The 22,021-nt window shown below is 37.5% G+C and overlaps 1 protein-coding gene and 2 non-coding genes across 3 annotated transcripts; 2 read left to right on the top strand and 1 right to left on the bottom strand.

Annotated features, from left to right (window-relative positions):
- Window positions 1-181: 181 nt before the first annotated feature.
- Window positions 182-11,332, bottom strand: LOC106935268 (serine/threonine-protein phosphatase 2A catalytic subunit alpha isoform). The gene is made up of 7 exons (XM_015015655.1): window positions 11,047-11,332; window positions 3,887-4,096; window positions 3,630-3,803; window positions 3,064-3,153; window positions 2,138-2,299; window positions 1,329-1,447; window positions 182-757 (listed from the first exon to the last, which is right to left on the bottom strand). Exons 1-7 carry the CDS (start codon window positions 11,146-11,148, stop codon window positions 685-687), a joined length of 930 nt encoding a protein of 309 aa, XP_014871141.1. The 5' UTR covers window positions 11,149-11,332; the 3' UTR covers window positions 182-684.
- A 4,592-nt stretch (window positions 11,333-15,924) lies between these two features.
- On the top strand, window positions 15,925-15,996 carry trnac-gca (transfer RNA cysteine (anticodon GCA)). The gene has a single exon. It is a non-coding gene; the product is annotated as a tRNA-Cys (tRNA).
- A 342-nt stretch (window positions 15,997-16,338) lies between these two features.
- On the top strand, window positions 16,339-16,410 carry trnac-gca (transfer RNA cysteine (anticodon GCA)). Its single transcript has one exon. It is a non-coding gene; the product is annotated as a tRNA-Cys (tRNA).
- Window positions 16,411-22,021: the final 5,611 nt, after the last annotated feature.

Raw genomic sequence — 22,021 nt, 5'->3', positions numbered from 1 at the left:
ATATCCACTTTAACTGTTTTTGCGGTGTTATACCTCTGACAACCACTGGGTGGCGCTAAATAAGCCCTCAGTGTCTGAAATGATGCATTTTATAGAAATAAACATTTCCAGACAATTCTTCTTTAACCAAGCCGTTACGTTTGATTCACTTAGATTTCATACCTTAAAAAACAACTCAGACACCCAGAAGCCATCTTTATTATTCTAACTGCTTAGTTAAAATACAGAAAGGAAGGGAGTCGGTGAGTTGATGCGGATTTTTTATAAGTTACAGGGGAAAACTGTACTTTGTGTAAAGCTTTAGTTTTCTTTACAATAAAAAAAACAGGAAGGGAAAAAAAGTCATATTTATAATCTGTGTTTTTTAAACATATAATACAAATGTCAAATGTATTTAAATGTACAAAAGTGCAAACATATGTTGAGATCTGCTGAACTAAAGCTGATGGGACTCGAGCAGCTGCAGATGTACAGAACGAGGAGCTTCACGGTTTCGTCGTCAGCAGCGAACATCGCAGTGATTATGGCACACACCGTTTGGTCCATCCGCCTCGTCGCTGTGTGGATGTTCAACGTGCACTGCTGTGTTTCCCAGTTTTCTGTTCCTCATTCGTGTCGGTATTGGTTCAGAGTCGTTTAACGGCTGGACTCGGCTGTACACGGGTCGCTAGGAGAGGTCGAGGTTCACAGGAAGTAGTCTGGGGTGCGGCGGGTTACGTGTGGCTCTCCTCTGCGAGGCGCCGGATCGAACTGCAAGCTGAACAGACAAGAAAGGTTGAAATTACAAATCTGAGCAAAATATAATTTACCCAGCTATTAAACCAGGGGTGTCCAAAGTGCGGTGCAGGGGCCATTTACGGCCCTCTGAAGGATTTTGGGCGACCCACCAACCGTAGTTCAAGAATTGAACAAATCATAGTTGGCTCATATTTTATGGCAAATGACATCTTAGAAAATAAAAAAAAAGTCCCATTTACTGAAGACACTACAAGTATTATTGACCTAATTTTACTCAAAAGCAAATCTAACACCCCAAATAAAAAAACTTACAGCCTGTGTGTGTCTTATACTAATGTTTTCTATCTAAATTTTTATCAAAAATTCAACTTTTTTTATTTCCATAAAAATTTTCATTATTTAGTTCATTAATGAGCAGATAAAATTAAAAAATGCACAAAAGGTTTGCTTTAAAAATGCTATAAAAATGATAAAGTTCTCATGGCTAAAAGTTTGGACTCAACTGACTTAAGCGAAGCAGTTCGTCTCATTTCAAACGTTTTGTCTAAACATGCACCAGAAGGCTCCTGCTGGATTATTTTTGTACTTACAAGGAGTATTTGAGAGTGTCGTCCAACTCCATGATGGCCGCCTGGTTGCCGCAGCGATAGCAGTAGTTGGGGGCGCTAAAAATCGTCACCACGTTCCTCTCATGGCACCAGTTGTATCCCTGAATGAAGCAGATGTATTTTTAACCCAAAGACAGAACGACGTTTCAAATGCATCCATTTTACTGGCAGGTTGCAACTGAACATTTCATGCATTTACTGGGATTTTATGTGACCAGCCAACAGTGGATAACTGGAAACGTTACAACTTTTTAATCAGATTGATGGTTACTGAATTTATTTTCGACTCATTTAGAAATTGATTAACCATTAACTGGAGCAAAAAGGCAGAAAAAACATTATAAAAACAACAGTTAAGATGAAATGGTATAAAATATATGAACATTTTGCATCCCAGATAAAAACACTTTGAGCATAAAAACGTTTTATCCAGAACTCCTGAAGTGGTTTTTTAGCTTCACCCAATTCAGATTCACTAAGGTTAATGCTGTCACTGCAGTTTAGACAAAGGGTTGATTTTCTTGTTTGAGACAGGAACTGAATTGGTTTTTTACATCTTTATGTGTATTTCTAATATTGTATTAAAAAATTTAAGAGGTTAATTGAAAAATCTGTTGTTTTTTACCCAATGAATCAATTTCTAAAGTAGTTGTTGTAGTTTGTTCACAGGATTTAATGGAGATTAAATTTCCTAATAAGGCGACTGGACAGGGTAAAGTATCATCCGTCATAAATGAGCAGTACTTTGTGTGGGTCTGAAACTGTCTGGTTGACAAGGTGCAGAACCGAACCTCCATGACGAGCTGGTGGGCTCGGGACACCAGCGTGAGGCGGTTTGCGTGGTTGAACGTCTCTGAGATGTCCTGGCCGAAGGTGTAGCCGGCGCCGCGGGGGGAGATGCCCCAGCCGCCGCGGTCGTCCGGATCCGACCACAGCAGGTCGCACATGGGGCCCTGAGGGACACACAGGAGCCAAACACTCAGGAAAAATAGGAACTTTGAGAACAATCTTAGAAATTTTCTAGAAAATAATCTGGATCCTCCTAAGCTACAGAAGTCAAAAATTTGAAGTAAAAAAAAAAATTTAAAATATTTTTTTAGGAAAAAAAAAAAACTACAAATTTTGATTAATATCAAAAAGTTTCTATAAAAAAATTAGACAATTTCTGGGCTCCAAAAAAAATTCAGAAATTGAGATTAATCTCAGAAATATTGTACAAAAAAAGTGGAAATTTCTGAGCTACAAAAGTTAAAAACGTACGACTTTACGAGCTTAGAGAAAGTCTTTTTCTAGAAAAATCCTGCTCTCGCACATTTTTGACTTTTGGAGCTCGAGATTTCCACGTTCTGAGCTTTTTCTCTGGTAGAAATTTACTCCTTTTATTTCCCATCTACGCCATCCACCTCTCTGTTCATCACATTTAAAAACCCTGAGATTTACTTTCACACTCTGGTTTTTTGTGAAATCATTTTTTTTGTGTGGTTGTTCACACTTCCAAATATATGTGACTTGTATTTCATCTCCCAATTTGACCTAAAAGCGTCCTGCATGCCCAGTAGAGGGCGCAATAACGTCAGTAACATACAGAGCATGCTCAGTGTTTTGCCAACCGCCATAAAGCATGACGTAGCTTAAATTGCAATTTCAGATCGAATCCAATACTTTCCTATCGGTGTGATATTAGCAGCAATAGTTGTACACATTTAGATGATGTTACCTCATGTGGTACTTCCTGTAGACGGTCCAGAGCCCTGATGTGGTCCAGGGTGTCTATAGATGGCGACAGGCCTCCATGAAGGCAGAAAATCTGAGAGCAACACACAACATTTTGATGTAATGATGAGTTACCAGAGGCGCAAAAACATTACGCAAGTGAGAGTAGAGATCCTTCATAATAAAACTACTCATGTACATGTAAAAAGTACATCGCGGAAAAAATACTTGTAAAAGTAAATTTTCTCAAAATTATTCAAGTAACTGTAACTAGTTGCTACACGTCTGTCATAAATCTGAGCCGATATGAGGTCGACTCTGGTGACTCAGGTGGGATAACGCAGCAGCTCTCACCTGAGAGTCTACCTGCCTGAGAGTCTACCAATGCGGTGAGCAGCAGGTAGTCGGTAACCCAGCGGCTCTCACCTGAGAGTCTACCAATGCGGTGAGCAGCAGGTAGTCGGTAACCCAGCGGCTCTCACCTGAGAGTCTACCTGCCTGAGAGTCTACCTGCCTGAGAGTCTACCAATGCGGTGAGCAGCAGGTAGTCGGTAACCCAGCGGCTCTCACCTGAGAGTCTACCAATGCGGTGAGCGGCAGGTAGTCGAACAGGTCGGTGAAGTACTTCCACACGTTGGCGTTCCCGTATTTCCTTAAGCACTCATCGTAGAAACCGTAGACCTGCGTGATCTGTCTGCTCTCGTGGTTTCCCCTGAGGATCGTTATTCGCTCCCGGAAACGTACCTGAGACGCCAAGAGGAAAAAATATCCTTTATAAAACAATGTTTCTCCACAATCCACGGGAGAAAGCTCCGGTATGTAACCACCTTAAGAGCTACAAGCAGAGTGACAGTTTCTACGGAGTAGTATCCTCTGTCCACGTAGTCGCCCATGAACAGGTAGTTGGTGTCGGGGGACTTCCCTCCGATCTTGAACAGTTCCATCAGGTCGTGGAACTGGCCATGAACGTCGCCACACACCGTCACCGGGCATCGCACCTCCTGGACGTTCGACTCTTTGGTCAGGATCTCCTTCGCCTGCAGGAGGAAACCACAGAAAGTCAGGAACGTTAAACATTTAAACATAATCTGCAGCAGGGAGTCCAACATGTGGCCCAGGGGCCATTTGTGGCCCTTGGACTGATTCTGTGCGGCCCTCAAGTATAAAACAAAGACTTTTTATTTCAGTTAGGGTAAAATTATTACCAACATAATTTCATGTTTCATAAAATGTTCATTACATCACAAATATTCATCTTTTTATGATTACCAGAACCACGTTTATCCAGAGACTTTGACTGAAAAGCCGACTTTGCTGAACCCAAATCAGATTCAACTTAAACTTTTTGAAAGGAAGTGACCCACATCCTGCTTTAATAACGATTCAGTAAACATGTAAAATCCTTTTTGAGCTTTGGATCCATTATGAATAAACTCCATTTTGTACAGAAAAATAAAAAAAATCTGACAACTTTCTTTGCTTGATTTTTTTTTTCATGGCCCACAAAATGAATGTGATGATTTTACCTAATGTGACAGTTTTAGCCTCACCTGCTTGGATCCAATTAGTTGCTTCATACAGAAATTAGTCAACAAATGATCAAGCGATTACTAAAGGAAAGCTCTGCATTTTAGGTTTTAAAATGTTTACCCTCTTATTCAAAAAAAAGTATTTGAATTATTTATTTGCATTTTTAATGCATTTCTAAAACTGTACAAGAAAGGCTAAAGTATTTCTGCAGAATGCAGCCATTTAAAATAAAGAATCCAGTTAATTGACAGAAGGTAACAGTTATTTGCAGCCTGCTGCCGTTTTATTGGTGATTTATTCCAGCCACGCAGCAGAAGCTGAGGCCTCCTGCTGCAGTGCATGACTCAGCATGTGGCCTGCAGTCGTTACGGCCGCCGCCGCTTCACTGAGGGCAAAACAGAAAAATAAAATCATTCTGAAGAGATGCTTTAATACACACAACCCTGATTCCTTCAGCTCCATTTAAACACTCCAGATTTAACAGGGTTACCATGAGAACATTTTACATTTCAAGAAAAATAAAGGTGATTATTGTATTATAAATTAAAACAAGCTCTGTAATTTATTTGCATGATTTATCGTTTCTCTTTTTGGGTGATAAATGTCCAGTTTTAATGTTCATTAGTTCACTGATCTTTGATCATTTGTTCTTGCATTATTATTAAGCCATTATTTCCATTATGTGACTAATTGTCTCAAAACAACAATATTATCATTTAGTACAATAAAACTTATCGTGACCGGCCTTATTACAGATACTATGAGTACTGAAACAACATGGCATTTCTGTCACCGCTCATGCCTGAAACGCTCAAACAAACGTCTCCATTCGTTTCTCTAAAGTAACTTGGTTTGTTCGATGGTTCCCATGGATCCGTTCGCCGAGAGTCCGGCTGCAGACGGAGAGCGTTCCCTGGCCTGCAGCCAGCGGACGGGATCCAGACGGTCAGCACGGCCTGCAGCGCTGCACAAACCTGACCCACATTTACGTGCACGCTGCACGTGCGCACACGTACATGTGTGTTTCAGTCTGTGAGGCTGGGAGAATATTCTAGATGCCCCAGAGTGGAGCAGCGCTGAGCGAAGCTGTTTGGAGATTAAAGAAACAAATAAGTGGGTCACGTCTCAATAACGGATCCATTTTCAGTCGTTTTGCCTTCAGTTTCCAACTTTAAGTTAAACAATGAAATGAAAAAACAGTCATGAAGCAGAGATTTTAGAAAACAATCTTTGGGCTTCAACTGTCTATGATCATAATCTATGTTTGAATTGAGTTTTCTGACGATTAATTGGATTAAAAAATATATTTTTAATTTAACCACTTGAGCCTTTTTTATACATTACAAATGAATAAAAAGGTACAAATAAACAATTCAATTCCATTTTACACAAACATTTTATTGCCTAAAATGCAGCAACCACCATTTTATTTTATAATGATGGTTATATGAACTGTTTTCATCTTGACCTTTAAAATACCAACATTTCAACTTAACTTTACATTTTGGTTCATCTGATTATGTTTAAATATTAAATGATGTTTTGATCAGTTACCTTTTTACTCTGAAGTAGTTCTAGTCTTACTGGAGTTCAGTTTTATTGGGTAGTCTCGCCACCTCTGATGGTTACCTAGCAACCCACTCTTTGGTTGCTTAGCAACAAACTGCTGAGTAACTGGTGCAGCAGCAGTTTAAGGTTTCAAAACAAAACAACAGAGTGGAGTGAAACTGGAAAACAGGAAATGTCACCAGACGTTTGGTAGCATGTCAGGTATTTGAAACAACAAAATCAATAATTATTGATACAGACTGATATGAAACTCTGATATTGAGAAACGTCTCTCAGCCCACACCACATCCTCCATCAGATTTAATTTACTGATCATATAACCTGTGAATTCAATAATAATCTGCTAAAAAAAACCTGAAGGAGATTACTCTGATCAAATATTACATAAACCTGAACAGTGTGACCTTTAACCCTCAGTCTGATCCACTGAGGAAATGTAGCAGAACAAACCACAGATAGATGTTACATAAGACTCAGTAAACCTTCACACCACACCTGTGTTAACACACCTGTCCAGGTCTGCAGGTGTCAGATGCCTCAGAGCCGAACGTCGAGAAACAATCAGCAGCTTCCCGGCTGCCGCCGTATAATCCCATTAAAGCCAGTTAAACCCGGCTCAGGCTCTCAGGGCGAATTAACGGCCATAACGAGACAAACACAAAGAACGACTTCATTACCAACAACACGACACGCTGCTTCTGTCACGCTGACGTCACTTCCTCTCTCATAACGAACCCAGAATTAATTCATTTCTAACCAAGTGGAAAACAAGCGTCTGGTTAAACATGAACAGAGGTCATGAGGTGAGGCGACCATCACCTCATTACATCATAACGACATCATAACAGGTGATGTCATGTGCCAACAATACTAAAAAAGTACTCACACCCCATTACAACAGCAAACCTGATGTACTTTATGCAAGTATTGCATAACTGAACTGGAAGGAAAATGAGACGCTGGTTTCTAAATGTGTTCCAAACAAATCTGAAAAGTGTGGAAGGCACATTCTGACCTTACAGGTCTGTCACAACAAAATGTTGCCGGTTTCTAAATTGTCCAAGAAGTTATTTCAATAAATAACATTGTTGTTTTATCCAAAATAAATAAGCCAAACAACAGAAACAAGCAAATTAGGAATTATTATAAACAATAATTCTTTCAAGAAAAGTCTGGTTAAGGCCAAAGAGCCAGACTGAAAGCTTTTATCATCCAGGTTTTGGTTGAAAGAGCGAAAGGAGAAAAATGATAAATCATGCAAATAGGAATCGTCTAATTTAAACTAATTTTAATTCATAATGCGATTAATTGATTTATTGTTTATTGTGACAACTTGGAAATATCTGAAGCTTTAATTCTAAGTATGTGAAGAGTGAATATTTTGCCCATTTTTCTTTTCTGACCACAGGCTGTGTTTTGTATTGATGCCATTTAAACGTGTGAATATAGTTCGACGCTGCCATCACCATATTTAATGCTTATGTGGATTTAAATTTGGTGTTTGTAGCTGACGTTTGTTTTATTGAACAGCAGGTTTAAAAAGAACAGAAACAGATTTTCTAAACAAGACGATTCAGACCAAGACTGAAAACTACAAACCATGACACACAATCGGTTTAATTTTAACGAAAAGAGACAAAGAGGTCACCAGGAGGATGAAGCTCCTTTTCTGAACTTCATTACATTTTCTCCATCTAACTGACAAAGAATCTAATTTCCAGGCAGCAGAGGATTGTCTTCTTTTAAATTAAATTAAAAGTAATTAAATAACAACCAGAACTCCCTGTTCTGTAAATAAACTGGTTCTGAGACACTCCAGGCTGTGGAAGCACTGGGACAACTGGAAAAACGACGACGACGTTAGCAGCTCAGATTTTCAGGATTTCTGCCGCCGAAGGAAACTCAACACACACACACACACACACACACGCGTGCTGTCCTCAGTCACACCCTCTGATCCTCTTAGCAACAAAGGCTGCCACGGCGCTGCTGATGCAACGCACAATCAATTATGTCCTCTGCTATTTTGGAAACGGGGGAAGCTGTGTGGGCGCGTTGAGCTGAGAATATTAACAGAGAACCAGGGATGGAGGCAACCGTCTATTTTTAAAGCTACGTTGTTCTATTCTTCTGAAAATAATACCAGCAATATTTCATCTGACAACCAAAGAAGGCTAAAGAGCAGTTAAGAAATAATTGCTTCACTTTTAGGATCAGGTCCGTCATCCTGTTACACGATAAGTCGTCCCAGAAGTTATTGCAATAAATGATAATATTGTTGTTTTGAGACCTTTTTCCAGGAATACAATGGTAATTATGGCATAATAAAGGAACCAATTCTCAAGGATCAATAAACTTTAAATTCTTATGAACATTTAACCCTGGAAGTGGAAGACATTTAAATATCCAAAATAAAACAAAACAAAATGAATTATGAAGTCTCTGCTAGTTGTGACCAAACACCAGACTGAAACTTTTATCGTCCAGAAAACTGATAAACTGTGCAGATGGAAATGACTGAGCTCGTTTTAATTTATCATGAGATTAAGTGATTTATTGCTTATTGTAACAGGACTATTTATGAACATGATGTCTGAGCCGAAGCAGAAAATAAAAGTCAGGATTAATGAGCCCCTCGACTCCCTGACTTTTAACCTCCAGCACTCGGCAGACCAAACATGGCAATGAGCCGACTTCCTGTTTCCTGAAGGAAAACAGACCTGCTGAAAGAGAGGAGCGCTCTGGAGGGAAAGTACTGAAAAATCTGATTCTTCTCACTCATTGAATGCATCAAAACAAAAAACCTCCATTATTTCCATTATACAAATTCATCAAGCAGCAGCTTTAATGCACGTTTGAGCTGAATTCAAATAAATGTTTGGTTATAAAAGTTGGATAAATGGTTATATAGTTTGATGCACTAGTTGTTTGTGGTGATGCATAAACCTGTGCAACACAGGCTGCTGATCCCTTTAAGACTCTTACAAACATATTTCTACGCTCTGGTTTTGATTTTGGCCAAAACTGATATTCATATTTTAATTTGTGCCAATAATGGTGATTTTATACTTTTGTCATTTTAAAATGTGACATAAAAATTAACTCTTATAATTTGTTCATTATCTTTGATTCATCATAATCCGTAGTTAGAAAAAACAAACATCTGAATCAATTGAGTTGAAGTCAGCAGGTGAGATCATAAAATAAACCTCATTTAGTTACATAAAGCAAAAGGGATATAAACAGAGGAGGATCCAAAAAATATTACTCAAGAGTATAAGTACTTTAACATATTTTTACTCAAGTAAAATGAAAAAGTAGTTAAAAAAAAAGTATTTGGTAACAAAAAAAAATCTACTCAAGTACTGAGTAATAATCAATAATTTAATATTTAAAAATTACATCAGACAGATCAAAATATAAAGTTAGGTGGAAATTTTGGAATTTTGAGGATGAAAATGATAATTCATATAAATAACAAAAATCAGGTAAAATAAAATGTTTCCGAATCAGATTCTTTCAATATAAACTTCAGAACCTTTAACAGAAGCTGCAGGTTTGAGTCTGAGTTTGGGGAGTTTCCAGTTAAAACAGAAACTTTACTCAAGTATAATAAAATTACTCAAAAATAAAAGTACAGCATTGTAAGAAAACTCCTATACTTTTTTCAAGTAAATTGAATAAATATAACTAGTTACTACCCACTCTGCATATGAACAATACAAGTCGTACAATTTGATGATGCAAAACTTTTGTCATGGTAAAAATCAGCCCATTTTTAAAGCATAAACACAAAAGTTAACTGAATTTATTTGGAACCTGAAAAAACCTTCAGACTGGAAGGATGTGGACAGGAAACACCAACATTTTAAACATTTTATTCTCTTCGGACCTAGAAACACCTCAGTCAGATTCTAGTCTTTCCAGACAGCGTGTGGATGCTGGATTGGGGTTAAGCTGCAGCTCAGACCTCTGAACTGAGCAGCGTTTGGCAGCAGGAAGCAGCAACATATGGACCTGCTGCGCGTCCAGCTCACAGCTCAGAGATGCAACAACAAACAACTCGCTCCGTATTCTCCTGCTCTTTTTAGAATTTAATACAATAAAAGAAATATCCATTTACAAAAAGTTTTGGTTGCACACTTGAAGAAAACGGCACTAAAAAAAAGGGAGATGAAAAATAAATGCATAACTGGAAAAACAACTACACTGCAAAAATACAAAATCTTACCAAGTAATTTTGGTTTAGTTTATAGAGTAAATATTGAAGTCCACTTAAAATAAGACAAAACTAACTTAACAAGGAACTTTTAAACAAAACTTTTAAAAGCTTGTTATAAGTCAATATTTCCTTAATTTTGGTGAAAAGGTTCTGGTTCCATTGGCAATTATTACACTTATAATAAATTTTCCCAGGTTATAAGTGAAATAATCTTCTTTTGTAAATATTAAGTAATTATTCATTTAAAACAATGTCCTAAATTTTGCTTAAATGTTACTTTTAAGTTAGTTTTCTTATTGCAAGTGTACCAAGATATTTGAACTTGAAACTAGACCAAAATATTTGGTAAAATTTTGAGTTTTTGCAGTGTACAAACACTGGTTTAAATGAATGAAAGCTGTAAATGTGAAATCACTTGAACTTCCAGTGGCCAAGTTAAAGTTAATTAGCCACATTAACTCGTAGTAGTTGTTTTAAACCCGCATGTATTCAATTGGCTTATCGGTTTCAGGCTCCAGCTACTAATTACCGAATAAATAAGACGCGCCGCGCGGTGAAATCTATACTATAGACGCCATTTTAAGAATGTCTGGAAGGCAACAGAGAGAACAGGCAAGATGCTGAATTTAAATGTCTGATTAACATGAATCCGCTCCGGTGTCTTACCTTTTCGCAAAGTGTCTTCACTTGTCCCTCGGACAGCTGCTTGCATTCGTTCAGCTGCTCGATCCACTGATCAAGCTCCTTCGTAAACGTCTTTTCGTCCATTTCTGTTTTATTCTTCTAACAGCAACAGTTGCTTTTTTAAACCGAAACGTTAAGTAAAGTGGTTGGAGAAGCGGTTATCTGTCGCAGCTCCACTCCAGGCGCTGTAAACAGAAGCACGGACCTCCAGCTGCCAGGTCGCTGTGATTTGACTGAATTGAATCTGAACAAGGAGGGAAAAGGCGTCAATTTGAGAGCTGCGATGTCTGTAAAGATGGCCGCCAATACGGCGGGCATTTCCGGAAAGTACCTTCAAAATAAACGCTTTCTGGCTTAGCTACCATTTTAGAGTGAAAGAGACAGTTTAATCAGACGCAAATCTTCTTGCATGATCGTTTTACTCCTATAATTTTTAAGCAACTAGATAATAATCTCAACACGATAAACGGAAAACCAGGGGAAAAAACTAAAGATAGTAATTCATAATGAAATATCTCATAGCTTAGTCATCTATGTTCCATTTGCCTCCAAATATCAAACTCCATCCATCCATCCATACATCCCTAGGAGTCTCCAGGGATGTGAAGTTCCTCCAGGTGAGTTCTGGGTCTGCTCTGACGTTACTTCCTGTTGGAGCCAACGTGAGGTGTTGAAGAGTCCCGTGTTCAACACGCTCCAGCTAGCTCATCTGTGAGCAGCAGCTCCCCTCACTATGGGGGAAGCTCATTAATGCATGCTGTGATGCATTTAAATCGGTGAAATAAAATCCTTGCTCTGTACTACTTCCGGTCTGCCATGACCTGATTGGTTCAGCTTGACTCAGCGCTGACAGGAATAACAGTTGGGAGGGATGACAGCAGCTCTGTGATTGGCTCCCAGCTTAACGGAGAGGTTTGTATCGTCACTCCCTGGAACTTTGCCTATGATGCGAATTTTATATTGTAGCAATGACGTCACTGTTAGGGTTAGAGACAGTAAACAAAGCAGAAGGCATCCGTGACCTTAACCCGCGTTAGAAACACACGAAAGCAGCACATAGGAGACGTGCACAGCAGCACGTAATCTGAATCTCACAGATTAATGCGGTTTTCATGTTATTGGACATCTGAATAAGGAGGAAAGCTGTGCGGTCACATCGCGTTTCATCAAACCAAACACTGTTGCATCATGCGGGAGACTGCGTGTTGACTACAAGCTTTGTACATCTTGACTGAAATTTCTACCAGTTTCTTTTCACAAAATTATTCAAGTTTGTTGAGATTCAGTGAAGAACGTAGGATAGAAACCGTTTTTAAGTCTTACCACAGATTTCCAGTCTGATTTTGATCTGCCGGTAACATGAATTTGCATTAGTTTAAACCATTTGCCGAATGTTAATGTTTGACCTGCTGGAAGGTAAAACAACACCTCAGTCTGGACCGAGAAAGATGTTTAATACATTCGGTCTTCCTACTATTTACCATTCAGTCATTTAAAAGGGTAATAAAAATGCTTTGAAGAATTAATGTCACTGGTTCATTTTCTTCTTATCCACCCTTTTCTGCAGCAGTAAACCATAAAATAAAGCACTTTTTTGAGAGCACATTGCTTTTAGTTTGCAGCTGTCGGATATGACGCTTTCTGCTTTGCAAAGAAAGGAGACAAGCCACATTGTTGAAATTATTTGAAGCAGACTTTATCATCTCAGGTCATTCTCACTTCAGTTTTATTCTGTCTAAACAAACAGGGTGGATGATAGTAAATACCACATGGATATTCATCCGTTTCCAGGACATTTTCCATGTTTCTGCAGCGTCAGGTTTCTAGTCTCTCACACATGACCTGAACCCATTCTCACGGAGCGACAGGCGTCTTCTGTTTCCTTGTGTTTCACATTAACAATTTATTAAGCACTTTGTGAACAGCCTTGTTGGTGTAGATCATTTTTCAAAAGGTGTTCTGCTGGTAGTTTATCATTTCTGGGACAGAGAGACGGATAAAACAGAAGGAGAACTGGACCTTGGTTCTTCTGAATTAAAATGAACAGTTTGCTTCTCTGTGAAGCTGTGCCTCTTTCCTGCATGGATGCGTTAATAGAGATATTGCTGACATTAACAACATTTACTCTTTTCTTTCCCATAAAAAGTGATCTTAGCTCAGGATCCATTCACATCAGCCATTTTTGGTTCATTTTTGTAGAAAATCCGGTTTGTTTGGGAAGTGTGAAAACGCATTCTAACTCTAATGCGAACTAAAACAACAAACTTTGCATTCGAAGTGAACTCTGGTTCAGTTCAAATCCATATGTGAATGCCAACCGGAGACCACTCCAAAAGCAGGAAGTGGACAACAGTGCAGGGCATTCTGGGTAAATACAATCAAAACAAACTCCAGAGTCTAGTGCTAGACTCTGGAGTAGAAATTAAATGAAATCCTCCAATCACTAAAATCTGACTCCTCCATTTTTGTTTCCATTTGGTGAATATGGCACAAAACTCAGCACTCATACCTGCATTTAATGTCTGAAACCATTGAACTTTGCATCTGGAAGTTGTTCCCAAAAATGGATCAGAATTATCACGGACCTTAATTCTCTCCCTGTTATCTGATTTTTTTGTGTTTGAGGTGTTGCCACCTATGGGTGTGTTTCCATATGAACCAACATTGTCTTCAATGAGAAGATTCTTCAGTACCGCTGTAACACAGACTGCTATAGGAGATCCTTACTGATCACAATCATCAGCATCTACAATAACTCTTTCAAAAAACTTGAATAAAATGAGAAATCACAACAATTAATTTCTGTCTAATTTTTATTTGAAATTAATAAAATTGTTCCTCAGCAGGGAATTGATTTACTGTCAAACAGAGAGGAAAAATAAGTTATTACATAGTTAAAAAGTCAATATTGTTATGGTTTAGCATCATGTGTTGATAGTGTTTCCTAAAAGTCAGTTTTAGGATGTAAAAGGAATGACCTGTTGGTCATTATTACATAAGAGAGCAGGAGACATGCCCATGTAATGTAACACAGAAGCTTAATCCAAAGTAACCTGAACTGCATGGATTATTCTAGTATTAACGCTGCCACTCAGACTTGTTAGCATCAACCTCAGAGTGTTTGCTACAGATTGGGTATAAAATCTGAGTACCTGCTGCAGCCAGCGGGTTCTGGACAGAAGCCCGTTTGATTCCAGGAAAACAGATGCAGGTCGCATATTTACCCCGGAGCCGAGCTGCCAGCAGGGTGAAAGGCCTTGTAAACAATACTATCACTAAAACGGGTCGGGCCGATGCGACAGGAAGCCGGATGATGATGAATGGGTTATGGAAAGTTGGATGGAGATGCTGGTTGCTGGCATCTGAGGGGAGGAGGAGAACAAAACCCTCACAGATGAGTCGCCATGTTTCCTCCAAAAATACCAGCCAGGGATTGTAAAACATCTGTGAAACATTACATCATCTGGTGCATTGTGAAGACATGTGATGTTGTTCAACTTCATAAGAACTGAAAGATATTTGTCCTCTGCCAGTATCATGTTACAAAAATACAAAAAAATGAATTGCAAACTTTCTGCTTATGAGAAAGAGGATCTGTAGCTAATTCGTCTTTTTCCACATGGACTCACTTTCAGGTGGATTTTCACAGGTTAAATGTAGAAAAAAAACAAGTAAGGCTACTCCCTTCTCTCTCTTCCAATCAGAATCCAGTATTTTACCCAGAAACCCTGAAACCATGACAACAACGGGTTCCCGCGTCCATCCTGAATGCCTGGCGCCATCTGCTGTTTGAAAAGAGGAAGTCCACTATCACTTTAAAACTATTTAAAACAGATTTCTATTTATAAAATACTGTAGAGTACATTAAAATGTGTTGGGTAAACATCTTCCTCTCTGTATGCTCACTGATAAATCTAACATGTTTAGTTTTAGTTTGTCAAACTAAGTGAACAACAGAAATGGAGAGATAAACAGACCTGCAGAGACAAAGAAAACTGGAAAAATTCACCTCCTGATGCAATGCAGCGGTTTTTTTTTAGCTGCTTCTATTCTTTACAAAAGCATTATGTGATTTCAGCAAATCATATAATGAGGATGCTTCATCCCTGGTGTCTTCAGAAATCCTACCACCACACATTTTAGTGATGAGTCAGACAAACCATGCAGCCCATTTCACAAGGAAAACAATAAAGAAGCATCGCCTTGTTGGATGTAAGATAATAATTCTTTCTTTCTTTTATAAGTTTCACAAAACTCCCCTGGTTTTCATTCACAAAATATGCAGCTCTTCACAAAAGTACTGGTAACGATTTTAATTTTGCAATGTTTTTTATTTTTTCTTGCTGAGATTTTAAGTTCTGTAAAGTGGAACGAATACGATATGAGGATGCAAAGTGAAAATTACATTTATATTCAGCTCCCTTTGCTTTAATGCTAAAAAAAAAAATCCAGTGTAACCATTTCAGAAGTACCTTTGTTAGTAAACACATCCCACCTAAAAATAATTTAAATATGAAACAGCTAATTACTGTCACGATTCTGGCGTGTTTGAGTTGCATCTTTGTGTTTTTTAGATAAATTCCTCATTTTTATCCCTTTGTATTTAGTTTCTTAATTTGTTCTGATATTTTTGAGAATTGAGTTTTGATTAGTTTTTCAGATCAGACCATGTCAATCCTCTTGACTTGTGATTAATGGAGGAGATCCGACATAGATACAGAAATCTGTTCTTGTTTAACACAGGTTTAAGCATTAAATATATGTTCAGATTTACGTCTCTTGACCTGTAAACTGACCAATGAACTCATACATGCTTAGTTCAGTTCCTGACTGAAAATACTGACATGCTGACTAACATGTGGGGGTATAGCTCAGTGGTAGAGCATTTGACTGCAGATCAAGAGGTCTCTGGTTCAAATCCAGATGCCCCCTGATGTCTGTTGACTAACTCTGTTGGGCTGAAGGAGCCATGTCTGGAGAGCAAATGTCAGTTTGGATTGACAGAGATGCTAAATAGACACATGCATGTGTTGCTGTTTAAACATTAATTATGTTGTGTGGTCAGATGTAAGTTGGTTCAAATCTGGATGATCTGTTTAGTAACTTCTTCAACTGAATAAAGAGCCATCTTTTGAGACGTTAATCCAAAATGGACATCAAAACTAAATCTGCTCTTTATACTCAGATATGAGTCTCTTGACAAATGAGCATGTCATTGATCAATAGATGAGTAGTTCAGATTCTAGCTGAAAATACTGCAGAGGAGCATCATGTGGGGGTATAGCTCAGTGGTAGAGCATTTGACTGCAGATCAAGAGGTCTCTGGTTCAAATCCAGATGCCCCCTGGTTTTTACTTAGGAACATTTGTCAACCAAAAAGAAATGTCCCTTGATGCCTACATTGACTTCAAAGTTTCCTGTACTTGTTTGTTTGTTTGCTTTTGAAAATAGTACATTTCATAAGGTTCTGTTCTGACTGGTTTATGTCAAAATCTCTGACGACTTCAACTTAAGAGACTTTATAAAATAGATTTTAACCTGCTTTCATGACCTTTACTAAACTGTGACTGTGATGCTACAAGGCTGAGCATCCGAATATGTAATTTAATTACCTCCGCCTATGTAACATGACACGGCAGCTTTAATGAGGCAATTAGCTCCTGTAGTGCAGATGGTGGCTGCTCTCTGCATCACCCAGCTCTCAGAATGAGTTAGATTCCTCCTCAGTTTCTGTGGAGATGCAATTTATGATTTAAGTGAAACTAGTGAGAGTTTCCTGATTAATTTCACTGTTTCATTAAGTATTTGCTTGTTTATTTAGTCTATTCAACAGGGATCATATATAGGAATATTAATCTTACTCTAGATTACCATCTGCAGACCATTTGCATCTTCAACTCTGCCTTGTGAAAACCTTTTCCTTTCATTTAATGTTAAATATTTGTTTAATTTTCAGTTTTGATAAACTCTAATGACAGCATTAATAATTAAAGGAGCAGTATTATGTGTTTTCCAGGATTCCCCAGTTAAAACATTTAGAGATTATATTTAACTATGTTAAACATATCAATCAATCAATCAATCAATCAATCAATCAATCAATCAATCAATCAATCAATCAATCAGTCAGTCAGTCAGTCAGTCAGTCAATCAGGTTTCTTTGTTTAGCACATTTCAGCAACAAGGAAGTTCAAAGTGCTTTACTTCATAAAAACACAAAAACATCTTACAGTCAAACTGAGAACAAGTGATCAATAGAAGTAAATATACACAATTAAATCTTTTTAAAATGTACATAATATTCTACAGTCTTAATTTTATTTGCAAATGAACAAAAGATACAGGCAAATGCTACTGTTTCTCACAGCACATTGGAGAGAATGAGAAAGCAATGCCAGCATTTCCTCACCCTGTCTATTAAAAGCAGCAGAGCTAAGCAGGGATTCTCTCTTCCTGCATATTTTGGCTCAACGCAAAGTTTTTGTCCAACAGCTGGCAGAAAGGGTCACCTTTTCCTACCAACCATAAAACAAGCCCTCACTGCACTTCATAATGCATAATAATAATAATAATAATAATAATAATAATAATAATAATAATAATAATAATAATAATAATAACTAGAAAATTCCTGAAGAAATTTTAAGGGGCCTGCCAAAGTGTGCCAGTCAGTTCGGACCCAGCGTTCTGATGCTAAAAATTAGCTTTAATGCTAAAGAAAGCTTCAATGTTGTCAATAACCTGTGTAGAGTCAGAAGCATGTGGACAAAGCTGTACTTGTACCATTCAGTATGTTGCATACGGTAAAATTAGTCAAAATGCTAATAATAGCATGAATGGTATCAGTAGAATGTGGGGTATCACTACTATGTTGTCTGTCATTGACTTACTCCATTCAGTATACTAAACATGGCTAATAAAAAAAAGGGCTAAAAGCTTACTTTAGGTGAAATGCTAATGCTAATGCACTGGCTTGCGCAAGCCAGTGCCATAACTTGAGATGAAATGCTAATAAAGGCTCATATTATTGCAGCGCCTACGGCAGTGCACTAACTTGAGGGAAAAGGATAATTTAATCTAATGTAATTGCACCGCCTGCGGTGGTGCACTTACCAGAGGGGATTAATGAGGCTTTTATTTTGAAATTTTCAGTAGGCTTCATTTGAAATGGCAACACTAATCCCATGTGTAACAGTGGTTTTCTTAAACAGTTATCTAATGCAAAAAAGAGCAATTACATGATATAAAAATTGTTAAGGCTTTTATTTTGAAATTTTTCATAAGCTTCACTTGAAATGGCCACACTAATTCCATGTGTAATAGTGATTAGGTTAAATCAGTTATATAATGTTCAAAGCACAAAGTAGCTCAGAATACCAGTCAACTCCTCCTCTATAGGAACTGACAGTTCCGCCATGTTGTAGTTCTGACCTTCTGCTCTGCCCTCTGTATTAAAGTGTTCCGCCATGTTTAGAACTTGGTGCGTCCACACTGCCATGAAAAGATCGGATACAGGTCGCATTACGTCAAAAAAATCGGAATTGGGTCACTTTAGGCTGCAGTGTGAACGCACCCTTTGTAGTCCAAACCAGCAGCTCTGCCTTTCTCTGTATTCTGTTGCTATAGCGATTAATCCTCAGCCAACTGCTGTGTGTGAGACAACAGTTTTAGTGTTTACATGTGACTAAATAGTGCTATTTTTACAGCTGAGATGTACAGGAAGTCTTGGCAGGCAGTTGCTATGACAACAACAAACAAGTCACAAGCTCAGAACTAGCTCTCGCTTTGTTCCTATCTAACTTATAAACAATTTAAGTACGTTGCAAATATTATTTTGCAGTTTTTGAGTCCTCTAACCACCTCTGTGTAATACTAAAATAAATATCAGCGATATTTACTGTAGTACTTACTGCCGAACTAGCAACATTAGCTTGGCTAATGCGGCTTTTATCTGCTAGCTAAGATGGACATGTAGCCTACGTACATCTACTCACTCTGACAGTCACCAGAACCTTGTTATTCACATCAAGAGTTCTTATGTCCTTTATAAATCCGTTTAAACATTGATTGTATGAAGCTCCTCCATGGTGATCGCACTCGTGAACTAACAGCAGGAGAGCGGAGGCAGCTTGTCCGCATCATCTGACACGCAGCCATTTTATTCATGTCCACATAGAAGAATGCCAACATGTTGTTGTTGCTGTTGTTGTTGTTTGTTTGGTTTGGAAGCCATCGTTCACCTTTGCTTTTCCTACTTAGAGTAGAATATACTTTACTGATCCCCAACGAAAAATTGCTCGCTAGTTGACAAGCTACTCCATAAGGTGTTAAATATTAATAGGACAAATAACCATAAGCCAGTCTTTCTCAAACTGTGGTGCCCGGACCACTGGTGGCCCACGAGGTACTGTATGTAAACGACGTTAGCTGAAAGTGCAACGCTACAGTTAGCTTACCAAAGGATTGTGTTAAAAATAATGATAGGAAACTGCTTAAAAGCGGGTTACTCACGATCACTATCACTAGTGATTGAATTCTTTTGAACGGTAGGAATCGTTCCAGTTATTCAGAACTGTTCTTTGTTTTTTATGACTTTGCTTGATAAAGAATGATGCTCTATTTTCATGTCAACAACTATTATTATTTTTATTTAATTAAAAAATATTAAATAAATACAATAAATAAATACAATTGCACTATATTTAATGGTGCAGAAAAGGGTTTTTTGTTTCTGTTAAAGCAACTCAAGTCTCTTTTTCTTTAATTGTGCTTCTAAATCACAAATAGCTCTAAATGTTATTAATGCACATAATACTTGGTAGTAAAGAATTTTTTAAAATATTATTTCTATGTGTTTGACATTATTGGAAACTTAGACTCCACACTTTCACAATCTGTAAATAACTCAAAATGCCCAGTAGACGTGGCCAGTCACATTTTCCCAACAGCACCAGACTTCTCTTTAGGATAAACAAAGAAAACAGCGATATGTGAGTTAAGAGGCTAATATTTTAATTTCAGGTTGCATTATGTATTCAGATGTGGGGCGATGTCAGGTTAGGTGTGACTGTTAATGGGTTAAATGATCTTCAGCCTGAAAAAGTTTGAGAAACACTGCCATGAACAAAAAAAAAAGTAAAATAAGAGTGATGCAAGTAATTCAAATATGGCTTAATACAAATAAGTAAATAAATAAGATAACAAGCATGCTGGCAAATGTGTTATTCTGTAAATAATCTGTAAATGAGTCCAGAGAAAATCAGATTTAAGTTACTGAGAGTTGGGGATTGTAAAATCTGATGGCTACAGGCAGAAATTATTTCCTGTGGCGCATTTTAAGAAAGCACGACTCACTTCTGGCTCAGACTTGTGGAGATTATTATGTACACACAGCAAGACCCAATCTAAATGTGTGATTTATTACATAAAGCAGCTTGGCTGCTTTAGCTGCTGGTAGCATGGAGGAGGCGGGCCGCCCTTTTGTCTGTGTGTGACCTACATTGTCAGTACAGTGAAATGGGCTAAGAGGGCTTTACGCCTATTGATAGCAGCAATCTGGATTCTTTTAGGGAAATTGTGAGGAGAAGGATTAGGCTTGATTCAATAGCTGGTTTTTGTCAGGAGGTTGGCCCAGCATGCAGTGGTGATTCAGAGTATTGGGATGTACCTTATAATTAATGTCTCTATTAAAGTGTCTGTCTCTACAAAACCAGTGAACTGTTAAAGCAAATGCTTGAAGTAAAACAAATGAAGTACAGTATAACAGTTAAAAATGTGAATTATTTACCTGTTTATATTAAGCTGAAAATGTCTTGAATTAAATTAAATTTCCATACTTTTACACTCTCTTGTGCATCTTAAAATCTTATTTTGGATGCAAAAGATGAAGCATCAGCCCATCTTTTGCTGATTTTTGCTTCTGATCACTTTCCCAGCTGGACAATAGAGGCAGCATGCATCAGCTTCAGATGGATTACAGGGATTATAAGGTAAGGCACTTACTGACTGAGTAGATTATCACACTGGAGCACATAATTATTTAATCTGTCATTTCTCAAAAAATCTAAAAGTGATTGTAAGTGAAGCATTGATTCCTATCATCTGGTTAAAATATTTGTTAGTAAACATAAGTATGTTTCCACACTAAATTATATACATAGCTGCTGGGATCTTCCACTGTGGCTCTTAGAAATTTAGGTAAAAAGTGCTAACTTTAGTCTTTAAATACAAATACCAAAAGAAATGTAGAGTTTTAGCAATTTGTTAGGTTTTTAATGGACTAATTGGACTAGATTTCCACTAAAGAATAACACTAAAAGTACCAGTAATATATTTATAGAGCTAATTTTCTAGTCATTTCCTTTTAAAACAATAAAAAGTAAATGTAATTACCCTCTTTTTGCAAAATTATGTTTTCCTTTATTTTAAAATATTAAAAATGGAAATAAAATAGTAGTTCTTTAAAAATGTGAACAAATTAATTGTAACACGATATGTTTCATTGGATTTGTCTTCTTATTCGATGTAGGTAAACATATGGTTTCAAAAATATTTTAGAGAAAGAGATTTTTGGGTTTTGAGTAGCTGTAAGCACAGGTGGGTAGATTACACAAAAACTTTACTCAAGTAAAAGTAAGAAGTAACCATCCAAGAAATTACTCAAGTAAGAGTAAAAACATATTTGATAAAACAGTGACTGACTGATCGAAAACCAGTAATTTAATATTTAGAAATTACGTCTTCAGAAGGACAAAGGAAAAAGTGAAAATTTTAGTAAATAAAAATAATTCACATAAATAATGTTATTTCAAAATAAAATAAAACTAAAGAAACATTTTAAATATGAAATTTTAACAAAAACTGCAGGTGAATTTTAGATTAAAACAAGTTTGAAGTCGCAGTGCGTAGAGTATCCAGAAATTTCACTCAAATAAGAGTAGCGATACTTCATATTACT

The sequence above is a fragment of the Poecilia latipinna genome, unplaced genomic scaffold (assembly GCF_001443285.1).
Source record: "Poecilia latipinna isolate Pla-1442-1.1 unplaced genomic scaffold, P_latipinna-1.0 Scaffold1939, whole genome shotgun sequence".
NCBI lineage: Eukaryota > Metazoa > Chordata > Actinopteri > Cyprinodontiformes > Poeciliidae > Poecilia > Poecilia latipinna.
The sequence above is the reverse complement of the archived record's forward strand: the minus strand, read 5'-3'. Positions and strand labels throughout refer to the sequence as shown.